The sequence below is a fragment of the Hypanus sabinus genome, chromosome 8, assembly GCF_030144855.1.
Source record: "Hypanus sabinus isolate sHypSab1 chromosome 8, sHypSab1.hap1, whole genome shotgun sequence".
Lineage (NCBI taxonomy): Eukaryota > Metazoa > Chordata > Chondrichthyes > Myliobatiformes > Dasyatidae > Hypanus > Hypanus sabinus.
Genome location: NC_082713.1, coordinates 134,134,582 through 134,156,084, shown reverse-complemented (window position 1 = coordinate 134,156,084; position 21,503 = coordinate 134,134,582). Strand labels below are relative to the sequence as shown.

The following is a 21,503-nucleotide window of genomic DNA, read 5'->3' as shown; positions in this document are numbered from 1 at the left end:
CCTATCATCTGCCAGTTAGTACCTCTCCTTCCTCCCACCACCTTTTTCTGGCTTCTACTGCAATCCTTTCCAGTCCTGAAGTGTCTTGATCCAAAATGGCGACTGTTTATCTCTCTCCATAGATGCTGCCTGACCTGCTGAGCTCCTGCAACATTTTGTGTGTACTACAACCGCTGCCAATTCCACACGGGACTGTTTCTCATTGCAAAGTTGGCCCTGGAGGTGACAGCTTAAAAAAATAGATTAAGGCAGAAACTAACAAACAATACTATCAGTGGCTACTTGATCAGGTGCCTCTTGTACCCAATAAAATGGACACGAGTGTATATTCATGTTCTGCTGCTGTAGCCCATCTATTTCAAGATTCAAAGTTGCTTGTGTTCAGAGATGCTCTTCTGCACACTACTGTTGTAATGCCTGGTTATTTGAGTTACTGTCACTTTCTTGTCAGTTTGTCCAAATCTGGCCATTCTCCTCTGAGCTCTCTCATTAACAAGACATTTTAACCCACAGAATTGCCGCTCACTAGATATTTTTTTGTTTTTTTTGTGTAAAGGGGGTTTCTTCTTTTTCCTTTGTTACTGTGTGTGTAATCAAAATGGCTTCTTTGTTTTGTTAAAAGTAGGAATGCTTCTTTGTTGCGAGAGAGTGCTGGAAGCTTGTTTGGGTTAAAATTTACTGACAACGAAAATTGCATTCCTTTGTAAACCAACTGGGATTAATGTTGTTCTTTCTTCTGAGTCTGTAAGCTATTGTTGGCGGGCTTTTGGGCAGATCGGCGCGAGGGGGTGAGAGAGAGAGAGGACGCGATGCTGTAAACTGGGCGAGGAACGGACCCCAAGCGGGGGTCTGAGGCCAGGAGGTACTCCGAGGAGAGGAGATGAAGCTAGATGTGCTTGGTTGACCACTTCGGATGGTCCTAAGCTGCGAGCCGAGGAGTTCGGAGGGGATCGAATGGTCGCCAGAAGACTTCAGTAATTGAGCTCCAACGATTGTGCATGAAGTGGTTTGGACTTTGATAAGTTTGGCGCCTTTCCTTTATTTTTTTTTCTTCATATATTCTGTATCGTTATTAATCACTTAGTTATAGTAACCTTTATAAATTGTACTCATTTAATCGCATATGGTGTACTGTCTGTTTTTGGGCGAGGCGGGGACATCACACAGCATCCACACCAGCTGATTACCCAGTTTTGTGGGGCCGACAGCTGCTCCCCCTAGACGGGAACAAGCTGAGCGAGCCTGAGGTGACCCAGGGGGTTACATTTGCACCATGCATTGTAAACCCAAAAGACTGTTGTGCGTGAAAACCCCCAGAAATCAGCTAGTTCTGAGATACTCAAACCACCCAGTCTGGCGCCAACATTCATTCCATGGTCCAAGTCACTTAGATCACATTTCTTCCCCATTCTGATGTTTGGTTCGAACAACAGTTACAGCTCTTGACCATGCTTGCATGCATTGAGTTGATTAAACACAACACTTGAGTTGATTAGTACTGACCAGCTAATGTGGGTGTGAGATTGGATCACTCCAAGTGCTGAGCCGATCTGGTGAGATCGAGAATTGCTTCAGGCTGTGTGGCCCGAGCATGTTGCTGTGCCGAGATCCTGGTCCAAGAGCGAGGCACTGCCCAGTGCTTGGACAATATAAACATTGGTCCAGATAGTCTGGAAATTCCAAGTGCCAGAACAAGAGGCAAGGGTAGGGTTGATTTCACATGCTCTCCCGCAATGTTCACGGATTTCTCTCTGCAAGTTTTGTGGCATTTCTGCCCTGCTAATATGATGAAATGAGATCAAGGCTTGGGCCTACTCTGTCTGCTGTGGGAATTGGATCTAAGGACTCAACCTAGTTCCGAATGATGTCGTTTTATGTGTGTGTCTGTGTGTGCTTCTTTCCCTCTTTCTCAGTGCAGTGGTTATGCCCTGTCTTTCTTTTTAAATTAGGTTCTTCGGACTTCTTGCTTTGTGGCTGCCTGTAAGCAAACAAATCTCAAGGTGTATGATTTAAGCATTCTTTGCTAATCAATGTACCTTGAAAGTCTTTGAAATATTTGCATTAACAAGCAGGTGTACAGATTCAACTAACAAAGTGGCCACTGTTTGTAGATTTGGAAGCACTGCTTCATGAGAGGGAAATGAAGTAACAGTTAACGTATGCAGGACAAATGAGGTGTGTATGCACATATGTATTTGTGTGTGCTTAGGGGAAAGGAAGGAAGACGTTAATGAGTGTGCGGCCCACTTGATGAACCAGCTGCTCTTTTCCTGCCGAGCATTTTAGCTTAGCGGCTAAATTATCTACAAGACCAGCTCCACAATGATTAAAGTTAATTGGGCATTGTGCACTCTACCATGGTGAAACTCAGTAAAGGAAAACAACTGGTCAGTGCTGTTGAATTTTAATTAAGTTTTTCACATAGCCAGGTGCTTCTTACCAGATCAGTCATATGCCCAGTCTACACAGAAAGAGAAACACAAACACTGCACTTGACTAACAGACCCTAATCTGTTAAGTTGGACAACCTCTCCTCCTCTGCTCTCACCCTGAACACTGGCATACCTCAAGGCTGTGTGTTTAGCCCTCTTCTGTACTCCCTTTTCACCTATGACTGTGTTCCTGTACATGGTTCTAACTCCATAATCAAGTTCGCAGACGACACCATGGTGATTGGTCTGATCAGAGGGGATAATGACATGGACTACAGGGACAAGGTCCAGCACCTGGCCGCGTGGTGTGCAACCTGGCCCTTAACACCCAGAAGACCAAGGAGATCATTGTGGACTTCAGGCATGCTAGGAGTCACACTCACGCCCCCATCTACATCAGTGGAGCTGTAGTGGAGCGTGTAAAAAAGCTTCAAATTCCTTGGTGTCCACATTTCTGATGATCTCACCTGGTCCCTGAACTCCTCCATCCTGATCAAAAAGGCGCAACAGTGCCTTTATTTCTTGAGGAGCATCAAGAAAGCTCACCTCTGTCCCAGGATACTGATGGACTTTTACTGCTGTACCATTGAGAGCATACTCACCAACTGCATCTCAGTGTGGTATGGCAATTGTCCCGTATCAGACCGCAAAACACTCCAGCGTGTGGTGAAAACTGCTCAGTGGATTATCGGCACCCAATTGCCCACCATTGAGAACATCTACCATAAACACTGCCTGGGCAGTGTGAAAAACATTGTCAAGGATGTATCTCACCCTAACCATGGACTTTTTACTCTCCTCCCATCCAGTAGGCGCTACAGGAGCCTCTGCTCCCGCACCAGCAGGCACAGGAACAGTTTCTTCCTTGAGGCTGTGACCCTGCTAATCCTCACATCACAGCGCTAAGCAGTATTGCACCCATATTGTACTGTCTCAGTACTTTTATATTTGTGTGCTGCAGCACTTAATTTTTATTTGCAGTTATTTTGTAAATAACACTATTCTTTGCATTTCTGGTTAGATGCTAACTACATTTCATTTGGCTTTGTATCTGTAATTGACACAATGACAATAAAGTTGAATCTAATCTAAACACACCGAACTTGGCCTCAATTCAGGGTTGCTGTGTGAAGACTCAGCCATCCACAGTCCACTCAATGACGGCTGTTCTTGAAACAACTTCACCTGATTTTCTCCCTCTCAGTTCCAAATGCTCTATGGATTAATGCCATCCCACACCACACAGCACTGACACACTGAAACCACTGAATGTGAGTGAACAGCAACTGAAGTACCTGGGGATATTTCTGGAATGATGTGTGTCAACCAGGGATGGGCGTAGGTGTGCTCCACTCCAGCGAAAGAACTCAACGCTCAGACACATAGTGCGGAAAAGCAATAAACATGAGACCATATGACAGAGATGTTCTGCGATTTAATCATTGCTTATTTATTATTCCCTCTAAACCCTATTTTTCTGCCTTGTCTCCATAACCTTTGACGGCCTTATTAATCAAGATCCAAGCAACCTCTGCTTTAAATATACTTGGCCTCCACAGCCTCAGTAGGAATGAATTCCAATGATTCACCACCCTCCGCCTGACGAAACTCCTCCTCATTCCTATTTCTAACAGGACATATTTTTATTCTGAGGGGATGCCTTCTGGTCCTAGACTCTCCCACCATGGAAACATCCTCTCTACATCTACTGCATCTACTGCATCCTTTCAGAAGTATCTACTCATTTAACTTCAAATATTAGTTTACAATACACTCAAATAATAACTTGAAGAGTAGAGTTGAAACAGTGAAAATGTTACAGCATACATTCATAGAACTAATTCGTTACCATTGCAATTTAGAGAAAAAAGAGAGAATTTTATGCATTGTAACGACAGCATGCAATTAGTTGTCCCAGTGCAGTAAAGACCACAGAGACTGACTGTATCATTCTTCACCTACCAGCTCTGATGTGGTATGTAAAGTTGCTGGACAAGGAGAGACATAGGTTGTTTAATCCCACTGTTAATAGTTATAAAATTAGAAAATAGTACAATACAGAGTAGGTTAGCCAGCATCCCTGCAAACAGAGCTCCCACTGAAAGCTTTGAACCATCAATTCTCTTTTTACCTGACCTGCTAAACATCTCCATCATGCACTGTTTATATATAAGAGCTCAAGCATCCATAATCCTTTGCTTTTAGATTAACAAAATACATCTTGTGGATTCATGGCTATGGGACTTGACTGGTGAACAGTTATTCCATTATCTATATACCCTTCCCTGCATTAAAGCAGTCATATACCCAGAGGCAGTGATAGTGCACAGCAGCTGACAACTGCCCTATGTCACGTGTAAAGAGTCGGGTTCAATGGTATCCCTGTGTATATCACAGCACCTTACAAAGCCCAAAGTGGCCTCATAAAATTGTAAATCTGTAAAAATATCTGAGTATTTTTAACAAGCTACTTAGCTGATCCACCCAATGATCCTTTATTGAAGACAGAAGGGACGGCAGGTGCTAGAACCTGCAGAACAAACAAACTGTTGGAGGAACCCCAGCGAGCCAGGCAGCACCCACGAGGGGAAATGGGCAGTCAGCATTTCAGACTGAGCCCCTTCATCTGGACTGACCACAGATAGTAGATGCCCTGTGGCATGGCATAAAATTAAGAAAGGGATTACTACAATGAGTTGGTAGTGTGCAAGGTGAGAGTAAGATTGCACAAGCTGGGAGATGGCTGTGAGAAAAGTGAGGTGGCTAAAGCTATTATTAGGGCAAAGATTTCCTCAGGATGAGGGAAACGTAGTCAATGAAAGAGAACCCAGACCCCTAAATAAAAAAAAGTGGGAGATGTTCAAACAAGGATCATTTACACTAGACTCAATACAGCATGAACCATGGAATTCAATATTTGCTTTGGACAGCTGAAAAACATTTTTCTGATTTGACACATCATTCACACAGCTCTGACTTGAATAGATTTCAAAAAGTGCTACTGACTGCACAGTCTACAGGCCATCAATGACTCTCTGCTTGTCATTATGCCACTCATCAAAAGGATTTTACATGACTTATCTTCATGTACCTGATCTGCAAGAAATTTCAAACTAATTCCATCCTTCCAATTCTTTCAGACGGGCTGCTTTCCTGCAATGGAACCCAAAGGTGAAAAGTTTCCAAAGCGCTTATAACTTGAAGATCAAAACTATCAGGTTGAATAGAATCGGGTTGAATGATGTCTGGGCAAGTCTAGTCCGGTGGTATCTACACCCCTGTATTTCATCCCTCCTGATCAGTTAGTCCTCATCCAAACAGGCATCTGCTCTCCCACCTTGTTTACAATCAAATTCCAGCTCTTATTAGAGTGTGACATCTGCCTTTGTTAAAATTCAGGGGAATACAGGGGCATGAACACCACCAGACTAGACTTGCCCAGGCATCGTCCCTGAAGAAGATGGCAGAGTTTTTCATAGAAGCGTCGGCTTTAATCAATACCTGTACCCAGCTTGAAGCCTGAGAAGAGTTTACTTGTCACCTGGAAGCTCGATGGAAGGATATTTCTCAGCCCTAAGCACACTCAACTGTAAGTAATTTCGAAAAGGATATCCCTCCCTGATCACTCTAACTCAACTTCAGTGGTGGCGCATTTCAGGGACTTGCAGAGTTGGAAAACATCGTTTTGGTTCCAAAAGGCAAGAACATTTTTACATTTCTTGTTCTAGTTTCTTTGGAGGGCAACATACTTTCATTCCCATCTTAATATATTGTTCTGCAATCTTATTGAATTTCTTTTCACAGCTTCTATTTCCTTATCCAGTTCACTGAATTGATTCTCCTAATTTAACAGCTTAGTTGGACCCTTCTTTGCATCGATATTTCTTGAAGCATCTCAGTAGTCATTGCTTTCTTCCATTTTTTTCAATTAGTGTATTCTCTATATTTTTTTCCTTAATCAAAACACTACATAATGAATTGCAATTGGGAAAGTTAATTTCCTAACCTGCCTCTATTTGAAGTCTGTTTGTGTTTTTCAATTAGTTTTGTGTTAAAATCCAGGCAATTTACACCAGCTTGCCATTTGTCACAAGCGAACACTTAAATAACACAAGAGCCATACTATTTATGATTCTGACTTTTGTGAATTCATGTCATTGTGGATGCACAAAAGGCTTTAGAGATTTAAAATAAATGATTTGCAGTTATTGATACTCAGGGCAATGAAATCCTTTGCACTGGTTTAGAACTCCTGTGACAATCCAACTCTGCTTGATCAAAGATTACCAGGATTCATGGACTGAAGGAGCAGTAATTAGTTCGAGCAACCATTGTAACTCTCGTGCTGCTATTCATTCTGTGCTGTACAATAATGGTGCTTAGATTATAAAAAAAAACATAATAATTAGGATTATAGCATTGATAATTTTCTGTTTTTCAAAATAATGGAGGTTCAAGTTCGCTGAAGCTTTCAAAAATCAATCAGGAGAGGGTCAAGAAAAAGCACAGATCAAAAGCACTCCTTCCTCAGATGACATGATCTTCCAGCAGTATGCAACAAAAATCAGTCAAATACCCAATGAGTCGCAGCCAACGATGTACTCAGTACCATTAACATGACACAGTCCTGAAAATCGGTGGAAGGCATTTGGTGTATGGCAAAGTTTTCCACATTTTTCACGGAGAGAACAGATTATCTTTAAAGTCATCGACAAATCTGCTTACTAATCATATGTCAACAATCTCTAAAGCATCACTGGAGATATTCAGTAGCGTAATTATGACCTTATGGATTACTTAAGAGACAACACAATCTGGGGATGAACTCTCAGTGGTCTGCCCGGCAAGGTGTCTCCGCTAACCACCCATCCATATTAGCTTCGCAACTTCATGGTAAATGATTAACCAAGTCGACAGAGTGGCAAAGAAGGTGTTTATCATGCTGGCCTACATCAGTCTGGGTGTGGAGTTTAGGAGCTGGGACATTACGCTGCAGTTATACAAGTCGTCGATGACTCTGCACTTGGAGCCCTGTGTACAGTTGTAGCCAGCCTGTTACAGGTTTGGCATTGTCAAGCCAGGGAGGGTGCAGAAGAGATTTATGAGTTTACTGCCTGGATTAGAGGGCCTGAATTCTAGGGAGAGGATGGCCACAATGGATCTTTACTCCCTGGAGTGGCAGAGAACAAGGGATGTCCTCATAATTGTTTGTTATATGCTGTGTCGTATTACATAGGTGATCATGCTCTTTCCATGACCATGACTGCTCTTGGCAAATTCTTCTACAGTTTCGCCATTGCCTTTTCTGGGCAGTGTATTTACAAGACCACGACCATGGCCATGGCCATTATCAATACTCTTCAGAGGCTGTCTGCCCGGCATCAGCAGTCGCATGGTCAGGACTTGTGATATGCACCAGTTGTTCATCGACCGTCCACCACCTGCTCCCATGGCTTCACATAACACTGATCGGGGGGGGGCCTAAGCAGGTGCTACACCTTCTCCAGGGGTGACCTGCACACCAGCAGAGGGAAGGTACGCCTTACACATGCTCTGGTAGAGGCGTCTCATCACCCCACCACCCAGGTCCTCACATAAGATTTATAAATTAATAAGGGTATGGACAAGACAGACAGTTATATTCTTTTCCTCAAGGTTCAGCAGTCCAAAAGATGAGGGCAGAGATATAAGTTAAAAGTGGAAAATTTTAAGAGAGACCTGAGAAGGCAAATTCTTTACCCAGAAGGCAGTGAGTACTTTGAATGAGCTGCCAGAGGAAGTGTTTGAGACACTTAAGGGCCACTTGAATAGGTACACAGAGGAGAGAGGCTTCAAGCATTATGGGCCAAACATGAACAACTGGGACTAGCAGGGAGGATTGCTGGAGTCATCATGGACTATTTGGGCCGATGGGCCCGTTTCTGTGCTGTATTACTCTATGTGTCCCAGGTGGAAATATTTAATTCTATTCAACAATTATATCTTCCAGTACTCAATGACTCAAACAGTCTTGAAGGGCCTGAATCTATGCCAGTCTCAGGCCAGATCACAGGTAAGAGTCAGTGCCTGTTTTACTGCAGTAAGAAAAATCAGCCGAGTGTTCTCATTATCAATCCCAATCTAGGGAACTGTACCCAGAATACACGCATGGACATTGGGCTGCAGGCTGTGACTTCTCAATAATCAAGTCCAAGGGCAATTACAGCCACTTCAGGGGGTCTCAAATGATAATTGACAACTACGCAATTTTGCACAGTTGAAAAGTCAATGCCCTCAAGACAGAAGGAAACCTGTGGCAGAAAGCTTAATTAAACTGCTAAAAACATTCTATCTGCTGCTCCAGTTAACCACCAGACTGGAACTCAGTACAAACTAGGAGCACGATTTTCCCAGCTGCCTGTTGTAATGTAGGACCTACGGTACCTTCGAAACAGCACACACACAGTTAAGAGCTAAATGTCAGACACAATTCCCAAATTGCGTACAGCCAATGCTTTTTTAGTTCTCTCCTCCAGAAACCAGGGGCTTTCATGCATTCAATAGTTCCTTCTGCTCTAACAATTCAGGATGTAGTAAACTTTCTTACAGAAGGGCAGAACTTTTCATGACATGCTGTGATCTAATTATTGTACAATTGTTGTGTCTCTAAACATATTAATTTCACATGTGCATATTGTCAGTCAGATTGCAATTTCAAAATCCAAAGGGGTTCAAAATAATAATAATTCTTCTTGTAATAAGCTGCCTTGCAATATTATCACTTTCCACTGTAATCTCTTGCATATCTTCCAATCTTTATCTTGCACTCACTAGCACCCGACTATTGAGTCCACAATCCAGTCCACCTTGTTATTTTACCCCGGGAGAAAGCCCCAACAACTGCTCATTGATCATGTGCCTCTGTCATTTTGAGCCTACAGTCAAACAATTCCTGGCCAGGAACTCCCAGCATAGAGCAATCACTAGTAAAAATGTGTGTTTGATACTTCCAAAGAAGATGAGCAGCAAATCTGTAAATAAAGTCACAAGTGAATCTGTAGATTCTGGAAAACTTAAGCACAAAAACTGCCAGAGGAACTCAGGGCAGGCAACATCTCTGAAGGAAAATAAACAAAATTTAGGGCTGAGACCTTCCATCTCAACTGGAGCTTCAGCTCGAAACATCGACTGTTAATTTCCCTCCATAGTTGCTGCCTGACCTGCTTGAGTTCCTCTGGAAATCTGTAAAGTGTCAATGAATATAAAAAAAAAACTGCAGATACATGAAATTTGAAATGAAAACAAAACATTACTAAAACACACAGCAGGTCAGGCAGCATCTGTGGAAATTAAACAGCTATATGTTCATCAGAACTGGGCTCATGATGGCTCTCAAATCTAAAACATTTTCTCTACCCACAGGTGCTACCACTAGGTTCAGGGACAGTTATTATCCCTCAACCATCAGACTCTTGAACCAGTGGGGACAACTTCATTTAACTTCACCCACACCATCACTGAACTGTTTCCACAACCTATGGACTCACTTTCAAGGATTCATAACACCGGACTGCATATTTTTCCAGGAGTTATGTTTCCTCAGAAATTTTTTTGAGGTTGTGATAGACTGCTTGAAGCTGAACACAAATATACTTTCAGACTACTTGCATCACGTACATGTACTTGTTCCAGTACCACTTGTATTTGGAGAAAAAACGAAATGATCTGTTATTGACGATAATGTGTTTAATTGCATAAAGCTGCTGATGTTGTGCAGTAGTTCAACTAGGCTAAAACTGTTCTGCTGATTATTTTCGCTTATACTCAGAGTTTGAGGCTTCATGCTTAAGTGTCCAATGTCATGTTCTTGATATTTATTGCTTATTTATTAATGTTTTTCCTTTCTTGTATTTACTGTGAATGCCCGCTAGAAAATGAATCTCAGGGTTGTATATGGTGACATACATGTACTTTGATAATAAATTTACTTTGAACTTTGAACTGATCGGCAGAGCGTTTCTAACATTTTCTACTTTATTTCTGTGGATAGAGTTGTCACTTAGTGCAAATGTCCCCAGCAAACTAAAAAACACAGCAGAAGGCACAGACACGGTATTCATGCTTAGCTCTATCCCGGCAATTGAAGCAAACACAGCCTTTGCAGCGAACACACTCAATCAACTTGACCTACAGCTTCGACTTAATGGATACTTTTAAAATGCAAAGCAGCTCTCTAATTATGGCCTGCGAAAATGATTAGAATCATTTACATGCCACAGTCGGTGTCTGCAATCTCCGCCTCGGGTGTCACTGAGTTAAGTGCACCACCCACTGCCACCAGATGCAGCTGCTCGAGTGAGGAACCACTGCTCTCTCAGACGAGACACATCTGTATTCTCACCACTTTCCCTCAGAGCCCCAGTCACTGCTTTGCCTGGTTCAACAAAGAACCAATAAAAATGCACAGTGGGTGTGTTTAAACCAGTACCGCTCAGGTTGACTGTTGTGCAGTCACTGTGTCTGAGAGCAGAATCAAGGTAACATTGGTAGCTCACGCTCAGGTGAAAATCCGACTTGTAAACTCTAGGTGAGATGTAATAGAGGAAATAAACAACAGCCCACTAAATACTGCCTGGCACAGAGGATCTGAGAAGCTGGCTTTAAAAAGTCAACTCAAATCTAAGGAACATCCAGTGTCCATTGCCAATGTGAATTAATTTCACCTCTACCTCCTGCTGGTCATCCAGTCCCGAACACCACCCTCTTCCTTCCCATCCAGGCTGCTGACTGACTTGTTCCACAGCCTCCTCTCTTAATTGCCACAATATTCACCTCTCCCATCACATCATCTCCCCAGTCTTCTCCTTGACCACTATGCGTTCTGTGCTGTCAACCTTTCCACACAACTTCCCACCTCCCTCTAGAACCCTATTCTCGTGTCATGAGAAGTTACTTGTGTGAGGGTCAGGCTCGACACTTATCTCCTCCTTTGCACCAGAGTAGAGCACCCTCTCATCTAGATTCCATTACAAAGCCCATATCAGGAGGCCACAAATGGAATGGCGCCATTTCTTCCGTTAAATACTATATAAATTGCTGAACACACTTCAAACACAATTTATCCTGGACCAGCTATGTGGATGCTATGCCCAGAAAGCACACCAACACCTCTACTTCCTCAGAAAGCTAAGGAAATTCAGTATGTTCCTGTTGACTCTTCCCAATTTTTGTAGATACCTGGTCAGAATGCATCATTGCTCAGTACAGCAATTGCTCTGCTCACAACGAAAAGACACCACTGAGAGTTGCATAATCCCTTCAACTGATTCTGTCTACAATGCCCACCATCACTGGAAAGTTGTTAATATAATCAAGACCTCTCTTCTGTCTCCCAACAGTTAAAAAATACAAAAGCTTTAACTGGACCCAAGGGCTGCTTCTACCATCCTGATATCAGGCACTTGAACAGACATCTCAGACTCTAAAAGTAAATTCTTGATTTCCCAATCCACCTTGTCGGAGGCCTTGCATTTTATTTGTCTACGTGCATGAACTGCACTATATTCTGCATTGCTTACCCTTTTTTACTACAGAATAAATTTACTTGAATAGTATAAAAACAAATGCTGTTCACAGTTTATTTATTGAAATACAACGTGGAATAGGCCCTTCTGGTTCTTACAGCCACACCACTCAGCAACCCTCAACTTAACCCTAGTCTGATCACTGCAATATTCTCAATGACTAACTAACTTACAAACTGGTACGCCTGTGGATTGTGGAAGGACAACGCAGCACCCGGACTAAACTCACGCATTCCACAAGGAGGACGTATACACCACTTTCAGATGGCGTCTCAGTTGAACCCCAAACTCCGACATCCCATACTGCAATAGTGTTGTGCTAACCGCTACACTACCCTGGCAATAATAAGCAAATACTGTATCAATGCCAAAATGACCTCTGAATGAGAGGAGTCCTGTTGGGTAGCTATTGCTACCTTTTTAGATCCCCTGAGATTCCATGCCTTGCACTAACTTCATCAAAGAACACACAGAGGAGAAACATATGAAGGAAAATGCCTCTCCACAAATATTCAAGTTTTATTGGCACAGAATATATAAATAAATGAACAAGTATAATGTTTTTGTGTTATTTATTTAATAGGGTTCTCTTTATCTAGTTTTAAGACTTCCGTGAAGATCTGATCCTATTTTAAGTCATATTTATGTAGAAATAGAGAAAATTCTACAGGATTCACTAACTTTCTAACACTACCATACTTGAACACAGCCACAAAAAGAGTGATGGTGGGGCTGAAACTCAGCTGTAAAGTTAACTCAATAAACTTTGTAGGCCAGAATATAAAGGGGCAAGAATATTCATGGACAGTATCATTTTTTTGGATGCAGCTAGGATTCGAGTGTTGGTGTTCTCAAGGTTCAAGGCAACTGTGAGTTTTATTTGGACAATGTTGACATTCTCTGAGCATAAATCAAAGTTGCAGCAAGTGAGACTATAAGCAACAAACCCATGGCCAGGTTCAGGTCTGGAGAAGTATACCTTTGCATGTTCCTTACCCAACACTTGAGCAGCACATTTATAGACGGAAGTCTACCTTCAATATGACACTTGGAGCCAATTTTCCCCTTCTCCCAAAGGCTTCTAAAATTCAAGACTTCCAAAGGAATTCTAGGTTGACATAATTTTACACAATTGGTTGTGTTTCCTGAGAATAGTCAGCGCATGCAAATGCTGCAATGTTGAAGCTGCCATCTTTTGCAGTAAGTTTATTCCTAGGGCAATTAGAAAATAAAAATCACACACTGCTGTTTTGAAAAGAAGGCAGGAAGTTAGTCCAGTGTCCTGACTGACATTTGTCTTCTGACTAGCAATAACAAAACAGATTGCTTGAAAAGCACCTCTACGTTGTTTGTCCGGGGTTCTCATTAACACCATAATCCTTACATCAGAGCAAATACAAACTTTCAAACCCCTACTCTGGCTACCAAGGATCCCGGGCTTTTCAAGGGGAGATGCAAACAATGCTACAAGAGCATGAATCCCATTTATTCAATCAGCTAAGGAACAATAGCATTAAAATACCCCAAACCGGGCAAACTCCGGCTTGGATCCCTAGTGACAATTTTACTTAGCAAGTTCAGTATGTATTTTAAGCAGCCAGTTCAAGAAGGGCCTCAAGAAGTGACTCTGGCAACCACGAAAGAGACAGCCGAATTACTCAAAGCCTGATACCGCTCCACCACTCTGATGTATTTTATTTCTCCGCCTCACAGTGAACTTTATGGCGAAGGGCATGCAGTCACGTTCGCTGCGGAAGCACAGAGGTAATGAGGACTGACTGTGCCATGGAGACTGCCCTCTGGGTCGTGCCAGGCTCAATCAGAAGCACATCCTCTGCAGCAGGTGACATCTCCCCCTCACCCTCGCACCATGCAATCACAATGAGAAATTCTGAAACCACACAGGCTTATCAGCTTATAGGCGGCAAGTTTCACTTTGTTGGGGGATTACACACACACTCACTCTGAGAGTAACTTTAACCCACAAAAACACGTGGTAAAATGATAAATTGAAAAAAAATTCTAATATGATCCAAACCAGCCTCTGAATGCAGACAGTGGAACATGCACACAGACTTGCATTGCATATTTAATTTAAACTATGTGCCTGATGTGCACATAGTTAATTTAAACTATGTGCTTTTAAGGTCTTGTTCAGGTTTTACTAGTTGGGTTTCCCCAGATGAGGTATGAAAGGCAGGAGTTGCAGTGTGGGGAATAAAAACTCTTCCCCCACCCCTGCTTCCAGATCTCAGACCAACAAACCACTTATTGCAACCGGCTTCACCGTGTGATCACGCCACTTGCTACATCCCCACAACCAAAACTCGTCACCAGTCTGACATGTCCAGTGTCCTACTCCTTGCTGTAAACTGTCGTCTCCAATCTTTACACCAGCCACTCAACACCACCTCCTCCCCTCCCCAAAGACATAGTCCTTCCCTCTGCCCTAGAGCTCAGAACTTGCCCATCCAATTGCCACCTCAGCAATGGGTTACAGACATTACCAGATCCTTACACCTGGTAGAACTTGTAAGCCAATTGCAAACCCAATGTGTAACCATGGGCACCCACACGGGCCCCAGCTATGCCTGCCTTTTTGTTGGCTATGTGGAATTATCCATGCTAATAACACCCCCCAACTCTTTCTGCTCCATACTGATAACTGCATTGTTACTACTACCTGCACCCATGCCGAGTTTGTCAATTTTATCAACTTTGATTCCAACTTCCAAACTGCCCTCAAGTATCTTTGCTATCATTTTTCTTTTCATGTTCTTGCTGTCTCCATCTCCAGATTATCTCCTGATATCTTGTATAAACCTACTGACTCTCACAGCTATCCTGACTATATCTCTTCCGACCCCGTCAATTGCAAAAAAAGCTATTCCCTTTTTCTCAGCTCCTCCACACCTGTTCTCAGGATGAAGTTTTCCATTCTAGAAAATCTGAGATGTCCTCTTTATTGAAAAAATAGGGTTTCCCTTCCATCTCCACTGACGCTGTCATTACTCGTATCTCCTCAATTTCTTGTACATTTCTGCCCTCACCCAATCCTCCCCTTGCCAGAACAAGGATAAGGTTCCCCTAGTCCATACCTACCACCCTATAAAGCCTCCGTATCCAGCATATCCTTCTTGGTCATTTCTGCCATTTACAACAGGACTCTACCACAGGGTAATTCTTCCTCAGCCCACCCCTAATTTCCGTTTTCCAAAGGCAATGCTCTCTACGTGACTCCCTTGTCCACTGTCCATAGAACATAGAAAACCCACAGCACAATACAGGCCCTTCGGCCCACAAAGTTGTGCCAAACATGTCCCTACATTAGAAATTACTAGTTATCTCATATGATGAATACAACTAGATTTCTAGTATCTAATATGAGATAACTAGTTATCTCATATGATGGCATAAAAATTGATTTCTCAAACTTCCAGTAATTTTTATCTCCCCCCTCTTCTCTCTTTTCCTATTCCTCTTTCTGTCTGCCCTCTCGCCATTTCTCTTTGCTTCATCTGCCCATCACCTTCCTCCATGCTCCACTGTCCTTTCCTATCAAAGTCTCCTATCTTCAGCCCCTCATCTTTTCTACCTATCACCTCACAACTTCTTGGCTTCATTTCCCCCCTCCCCCAAGCACCCACCATTTCCCCTCACCAGCCAGCTTCTACTCCTTCCCCTGCTCCCAAATTCTTACTCTGGTTTCTACCCCCACCCCCTTTACTTCCAGTCCTGATGAAAGATTTTAGCCTGAAACATCAATGGCTTATCTCCCTCCATAGATGCTGCCTGGCTTGCTGTGTGTATGAGTTGGTCAAGATTTCCAGCAGAATCACCTGTATTAATCACATTTCTAACTGTTCCTCTAAAGCAATATTGTTCATAGAATTTATCATTGGCAGTTCACATTGTTTCATTACACACCTTGAAGATATGCAATTTACCTTATATACCTTGATCTCACCTCATGTAAATTACAAGATATTACATACCTGTTCCTTTGGTGCGATATGGAGGCTTGAAGAACTTCACGACGCCATACACGTTTACAGTGACGCCATCTTTGATCATATTTAGTGGCGTGTAACTATAATCACGTGATCCAACCTAAAGAAATCATAAAAATAATTTCAGACTTACTGTACTCTGCAACGTTCTCAAATCGATCAGCCCAACTTGGCCACGTCAGTGAGTACAAAACTTGACTTTGGCTAATTGACTGTCTGGAGTAAAATGACAGCAATGTGGAATAACAAAGGCAAATTAATTGCTACAACATAAGACAGGTCATTAGTGGTTTGTGTGAAAACTGTAAGAACAAACATAATGTACATGTAGCAAAGCTCTTCAGATCTGCTGATCGATGAAATAAACAGAAGAGCCGCTGGCAGCCCTAGGGATAGAAATGATTCACTGGCTACTCACTAAAATCATTCCCATTATTGCTTTCACCATGTGCAACATTTACACATTATCTATTAAACTTTCATAGAGAAAAAACAACTTTCTTTCCTTTCAATTACAATGCAACATATAAATTAGAAATGGGCCATTCAGCCCCTCAAAGGATGCTCAATAATTCACTAAGGTTATAGCTAATCTGACTGTGACCTCAATTCAACATCGCCATATATCCACTGTAACCGCTCACCACTGCTTACGCTGGACAATTTTTTTTTCCAGTGTTGCTTCCTCAGAATTTTTTTTGTTTATATTTGTGAAGCTGAACACAAATATAATTTCCGTCTATTTGGATCACACAGGAAGTTGGAGAAACAGAAAATAACTTTTATTGAATATAATGTGTTTAATTGCATAATGGTGTTGACACTTTGCAAAAGTTCAACTAAGCTAAAAAAGTTTTATTGATGATTTTCATTTGTACTTAATGTCTGAGGTTTCTCACTTAAGTGTCCAACAATAATCTGTGAGAATTGATGGATTCCAGATGCCCTGATATCGTTTCTCCATGACTGCAATGTCCTGGTGGAACCGCCCACCATGCTTGTCACTGACAACACCAAGATTTGCAAAGAAGAAGTTTAAATGGGAACGCAGAAAATGAACCTTTAGTGATATATTGCACTTCATGGTTTTGTATGCTTGAAGCATGTTGTCAACCAGCTGCATTAGTTTGGTGTTCTGTAGTTGCCGAGAAAATGTTCCAACCACATACTTGAATGCCATCCATGCGATTTTCTCTGGTCCCACTAGAAGTTCTTCAAATTGGCTGTCACTGATGATCTGTTTGATTTGAGGACCAACAAAAATATTTACCTTAATCCTGGCATTAATTATTCTGACTTGAAATAACAAATATTGGTTATTTTAAAAAATTGTGCCTGATAGGGAAATTTCATGGTGATTTTCATGATCAGCAGCTAAAAATCCATAAGGTACACCCAAAAGCATTCAGGAAGCAAAATCATGGTTGTCTAGAGTTATTGAGAATCTATCTACCTCTGCCAGAAAGAAAAAAATTAAAACCTCTTTTTATATTGTCCTTTGATGGAGAATTCTGATGACTCACAATCTCTCATTATTCTATTAAATGTGCAACCCCTTAGTCTTATACAATGATACTCAATTCTAGATATCCCACAAAATGTTCTTTCCACATCCATCCTGTCAAAAATCCTCAGGATCTCTTCCATTAACTTTTGAAAATGTGATGAAATTTTGAGTTTAAAAATTACAGTAAGGAATAACACAATGATCTGGAACAATTTCATCATTATTACACAACTGTGCCCTTCAATGTTACGGCTTTCAAAGATATAGTTGAATTTTTAACATAAAAAGTTACACCTGCTTAAATGAAATATTTTTTTCATCCTTTCACTAAGATCATAGAAGTACTAGTTATTTTGTACCTTGTTCAAGTTCAGAACGTTTCTAATTCTTTTCTTTTTAAAATATTTTTATTCAGAAAAAAAACAAGATTTACAGAGTGCAGCACATAGATACATCTCAACATAATTTGTGTACATTCATATATTGTAATAAAATTGATCAAAATGCTTTAGCATAACACATTAAGGTATACCACTCTGTAATCAAAAATTTAAAGATAAGTCATACATCATAAAATAACTTTTTTATATAAAAAAGTCAACCCCCTACCAACCACCAAAGAAAAAAGCTGATGGATGACAATGGATAATTAGAAAAAAAACATATTCACTTCAGAGGAGAAGATAAAAATATACATAAAAGTCTGTGCACACTTAAACTTTATAAATTGGAAAAGTAATTTAGGAAAGGTCCCCAAATATCATAAAAAGATTGTTTCGAATTTAAGACTGAGCAGCGGATCTTTTCCAAATTTAAATAAGACATGATATCACGTAGCCATTGAAGATGTGTAGGAGGGGTAGACTCCTTCCATTTAAGCAAGATTGCTCTTCTCGCTAAAAGAGAGGTAAAAACTAAAACCTGTAGGTTAGGAGTATTTAAAGTTATACCTTCATTTGCAATAATACCAAACAAGGCAGTGAGGGGATTTGGGTCAAATTGGACCCTAAAAAGTTGTGAGAAGGTATGAAATACTTCCCACCAAAACTCTTCAACTGTAGGGCAAAACCAAAACATATGAATTAACGAGGCATCAGCAGAGTTGCATTTATTACAAAGTGGAGAAACATTCGGGTAAAAACTGGACAGCTTCTGTTTAGAAATGTAAGCTCTATGAACCATTTTAAATTGTAGAAGAGAATGACGAACACAGAAAGATGATTTATTAACCCATTTAAGAATTTTATTCCATCTATCATCAGAAATCTGATAATTTAGGTCATCCTCACAAGCTTTTTTTATTTTTCTAATTAAAAATAATTAATGTTTCTAATTCAAGTTCAAGTTTTATTGTCATTCAGCCATACATGAATACAGCCAAATGAAAAAGCATTCCTCTGGGACCAAGGTGCAAGTCACAGGAGCAATAGTCATACACAGCACGAGGTACATGTAGCACACATAAGATAGCAGTAAACATACAGTCACATAAAAATAAAATATATCCCAAATCCCTGAGTCCACTGGCGTTGTCAGCAAGAACAAGCTCGCAGCAGTCCACAGATGAATGGAATCCAGCTTGTCTTTCACCCATCGCACACTAGATGGCAGTACCAACACCAGCATGGACACCACATCACACCAACTCCAGCGTCACCTCTCTGAGCAGCTGAAACAGGCAACACCGCGGCATGAGGCCTAGTCCACGAATAAAGCCACGAAGCTCCCCCACCATCGGTCCTGCCGATAAACCAGTGAAGTAGACTTGCGGTATTTCACATTAGTAATGTCCAACGGGGTTTTGCGATCACACAAAAAAAAAAGACTAAGACAATTACTTGCTATTAAACTACACTCCACCTTCGTGCACCAACTCTGGCACGCCTGTGTCGCAAGCAGCAACGTGGTGCGTGCCAATCCAGCTCCCCCACCACTGAGCAACTCGTTGATTGGGTAGATCTGCAATACTTGAAGTTCTTATTGTCCAGTGTTGTGATAGTAAAAAAGACATTTAAAAAAAATAACAACTTTAGCTGTCAAATAAACCATGTGCTTTTGAATTGCTGTCAATAATGAGGCTACCGCATCTAATTTTTGCACAGAAAGCTCCCACAAACAGCGAAGTCACAGTGAACATAATGATCAAAGTTGAGGGATAATTATTGGCTGGGACTTCCTTACTTTTCTGTGAATCCTGCTTTAGGGCCATTCACAGTCAAGAGGGCTGGCAGTGTTCTAAGCCGACACTGCAATTATAAGAAATAACTGTTCAGTATTGCACTGCAGTGTCAGCCTAGATTACATGCTCAAACTCCTAGAACAGGACCGAAACCCACAAACTTTACCCCAGAGGCAAGAATTCTTTCACACAGCAGAGACTGATCCTCTTGCTTGTCTTCTGAAATTACCTGTTACCACAGACATACAAGTCCAAATACACAATGCCCTCAAGCAAATTTTTTAAAAAGACAAAAATAAACACCTTTTGTCTTGGTACAAAAGAGACCAAGACCCCAGAGATGTAGTGCATTCTCAGACCTGCTCAGCCAATCCTCAGCCCACCAAATCAAAAATGCTATTTTGTTTAAATATTTGTTCTCAGGATGAGTTCAATTTATTTAATCAAATCTGAACTTCTGGCTCTGCACTGGCGGTATCTGAACTTCTGTTGCTGAACTGACGGCTCAGAACTCTTGACTTGTATGAAGTGTTGCCCTTTCTTCACCCACACTGCTCGTGGATTTCTCTCCCCATCCTCTCGGACCTTTTGAGGTTTAAGCACGAAAATCCAATCTGCTCCATCAGCCTGAAGCCCCATCTGAATACAAGAGATCTTTCACTATGATTTCCATGATGATCAAACACATTACAGTTTCCTGGTCAACGAAGCTACACTTACTGGATTCACTGAGCAGGTACATCCACTTACTAATACAAAGATCTAATCAGCCAGACAATGAATAAAAGTATCAAACATGGTCAAGAGGTTCAGTTGTCACTCAGACCAAACATCATAATGGGGAAGAAATGTGATCTAAATGACTGTGGAATGATTGTGGGTGCCAGATGGGGTGGCTTGAGTATCGCAGAAACTGATCTTCTGAGCTTTTCGTGCAAAACATTCTCAAGAGTTTACAGAGAATCGTGTGAGAAACACAAAACATCCAGTGAGTGGCAGTTCTGTGGGTGAAAATGTCTTGTTAATGGAAGAGTTCAGAGGAGAATGGCCAGACTGGTTCAAGCTGACAGGAAGGCGACAGTAGCTCAAATAACCATATGTTACAACAGTGGTGTGCAATGTTGAAGGCAGAATACATCAAACCTTGAAGTGGATGGGCTATCCCAGCCGAAGACCACAAAGATATACTCAATGGCCACTTTATTAGATACTGAAAGCACATCAATATTCACCACTAAAATAAATTGAGAGCTATCACGTTACAATTTTTGTTGTAATAAAAGTAAGCTGGCACGCTTCTACACTACAACAGTGACTACTCTTCAAGAATATCACCTTGACTGCAAAGTGATTTAGGGCATTTAAAACACTTAAATGCAAGATTTTAGCTTAACAGCAAGAGTTCAAATCAAATCTCATTGCTGTCACTGTGTAAACATGGTTGGCCTTGCTACAGCTTACCCTGCCACCAACTATAGCTGACATGATGAGAAGCATTTTATTAGTGAATGCTTTCATGATGAATGTGCCCGAGGTAACTCATCCTTTTGTACTCATTAAAAGTGAAAATTAAGCTTTTAATAGATCAGCATGCTGACCATTGACCAAATGTTCAATTATAATAAAATGAAAGAATTAACTACCTGCTTTTGCCACAAGCAAAATGCGCCACATGGATGATGAGAAGACAGGTGCTTCGAATACAACTTAAAAATCGCTGGTACTATTGTCAGTCTTCAAACCCCAGCACACACCAGGTCTCAAATCACACAAGAGCCACTGTAGGGGTACTAAATGCAAAGTATGGTGGTG

At 41.4% G+C, this 21,503-nt stretch overlaps 1 protein-coding gene across 3 annotated transcripts in view; it reads right to left on the bottom strand.

The window, feature by feature from the left end:
- pot1 (protection of telomeres 1 homolog) overlaps positions 1-21,503 on the bottom strand; it is a 358,923-nt gene that overhangs the window by 188,244 nt on the left and 149,176 nt on the right. For all 3 annotated transcript variants that reach the window (XM_059977893.1, XM_059977894.1, XM_059977895.1), the window contains one exon: positions 15,991-16,105. In XM_059977893.1, the coding sequence (XP_059833876.1) occupies positions 15,991-16,105 (115 nt within the window). The remainder of the gene's footprint in view (positions 1-15,990; positions 16,106-21,503) is intronic.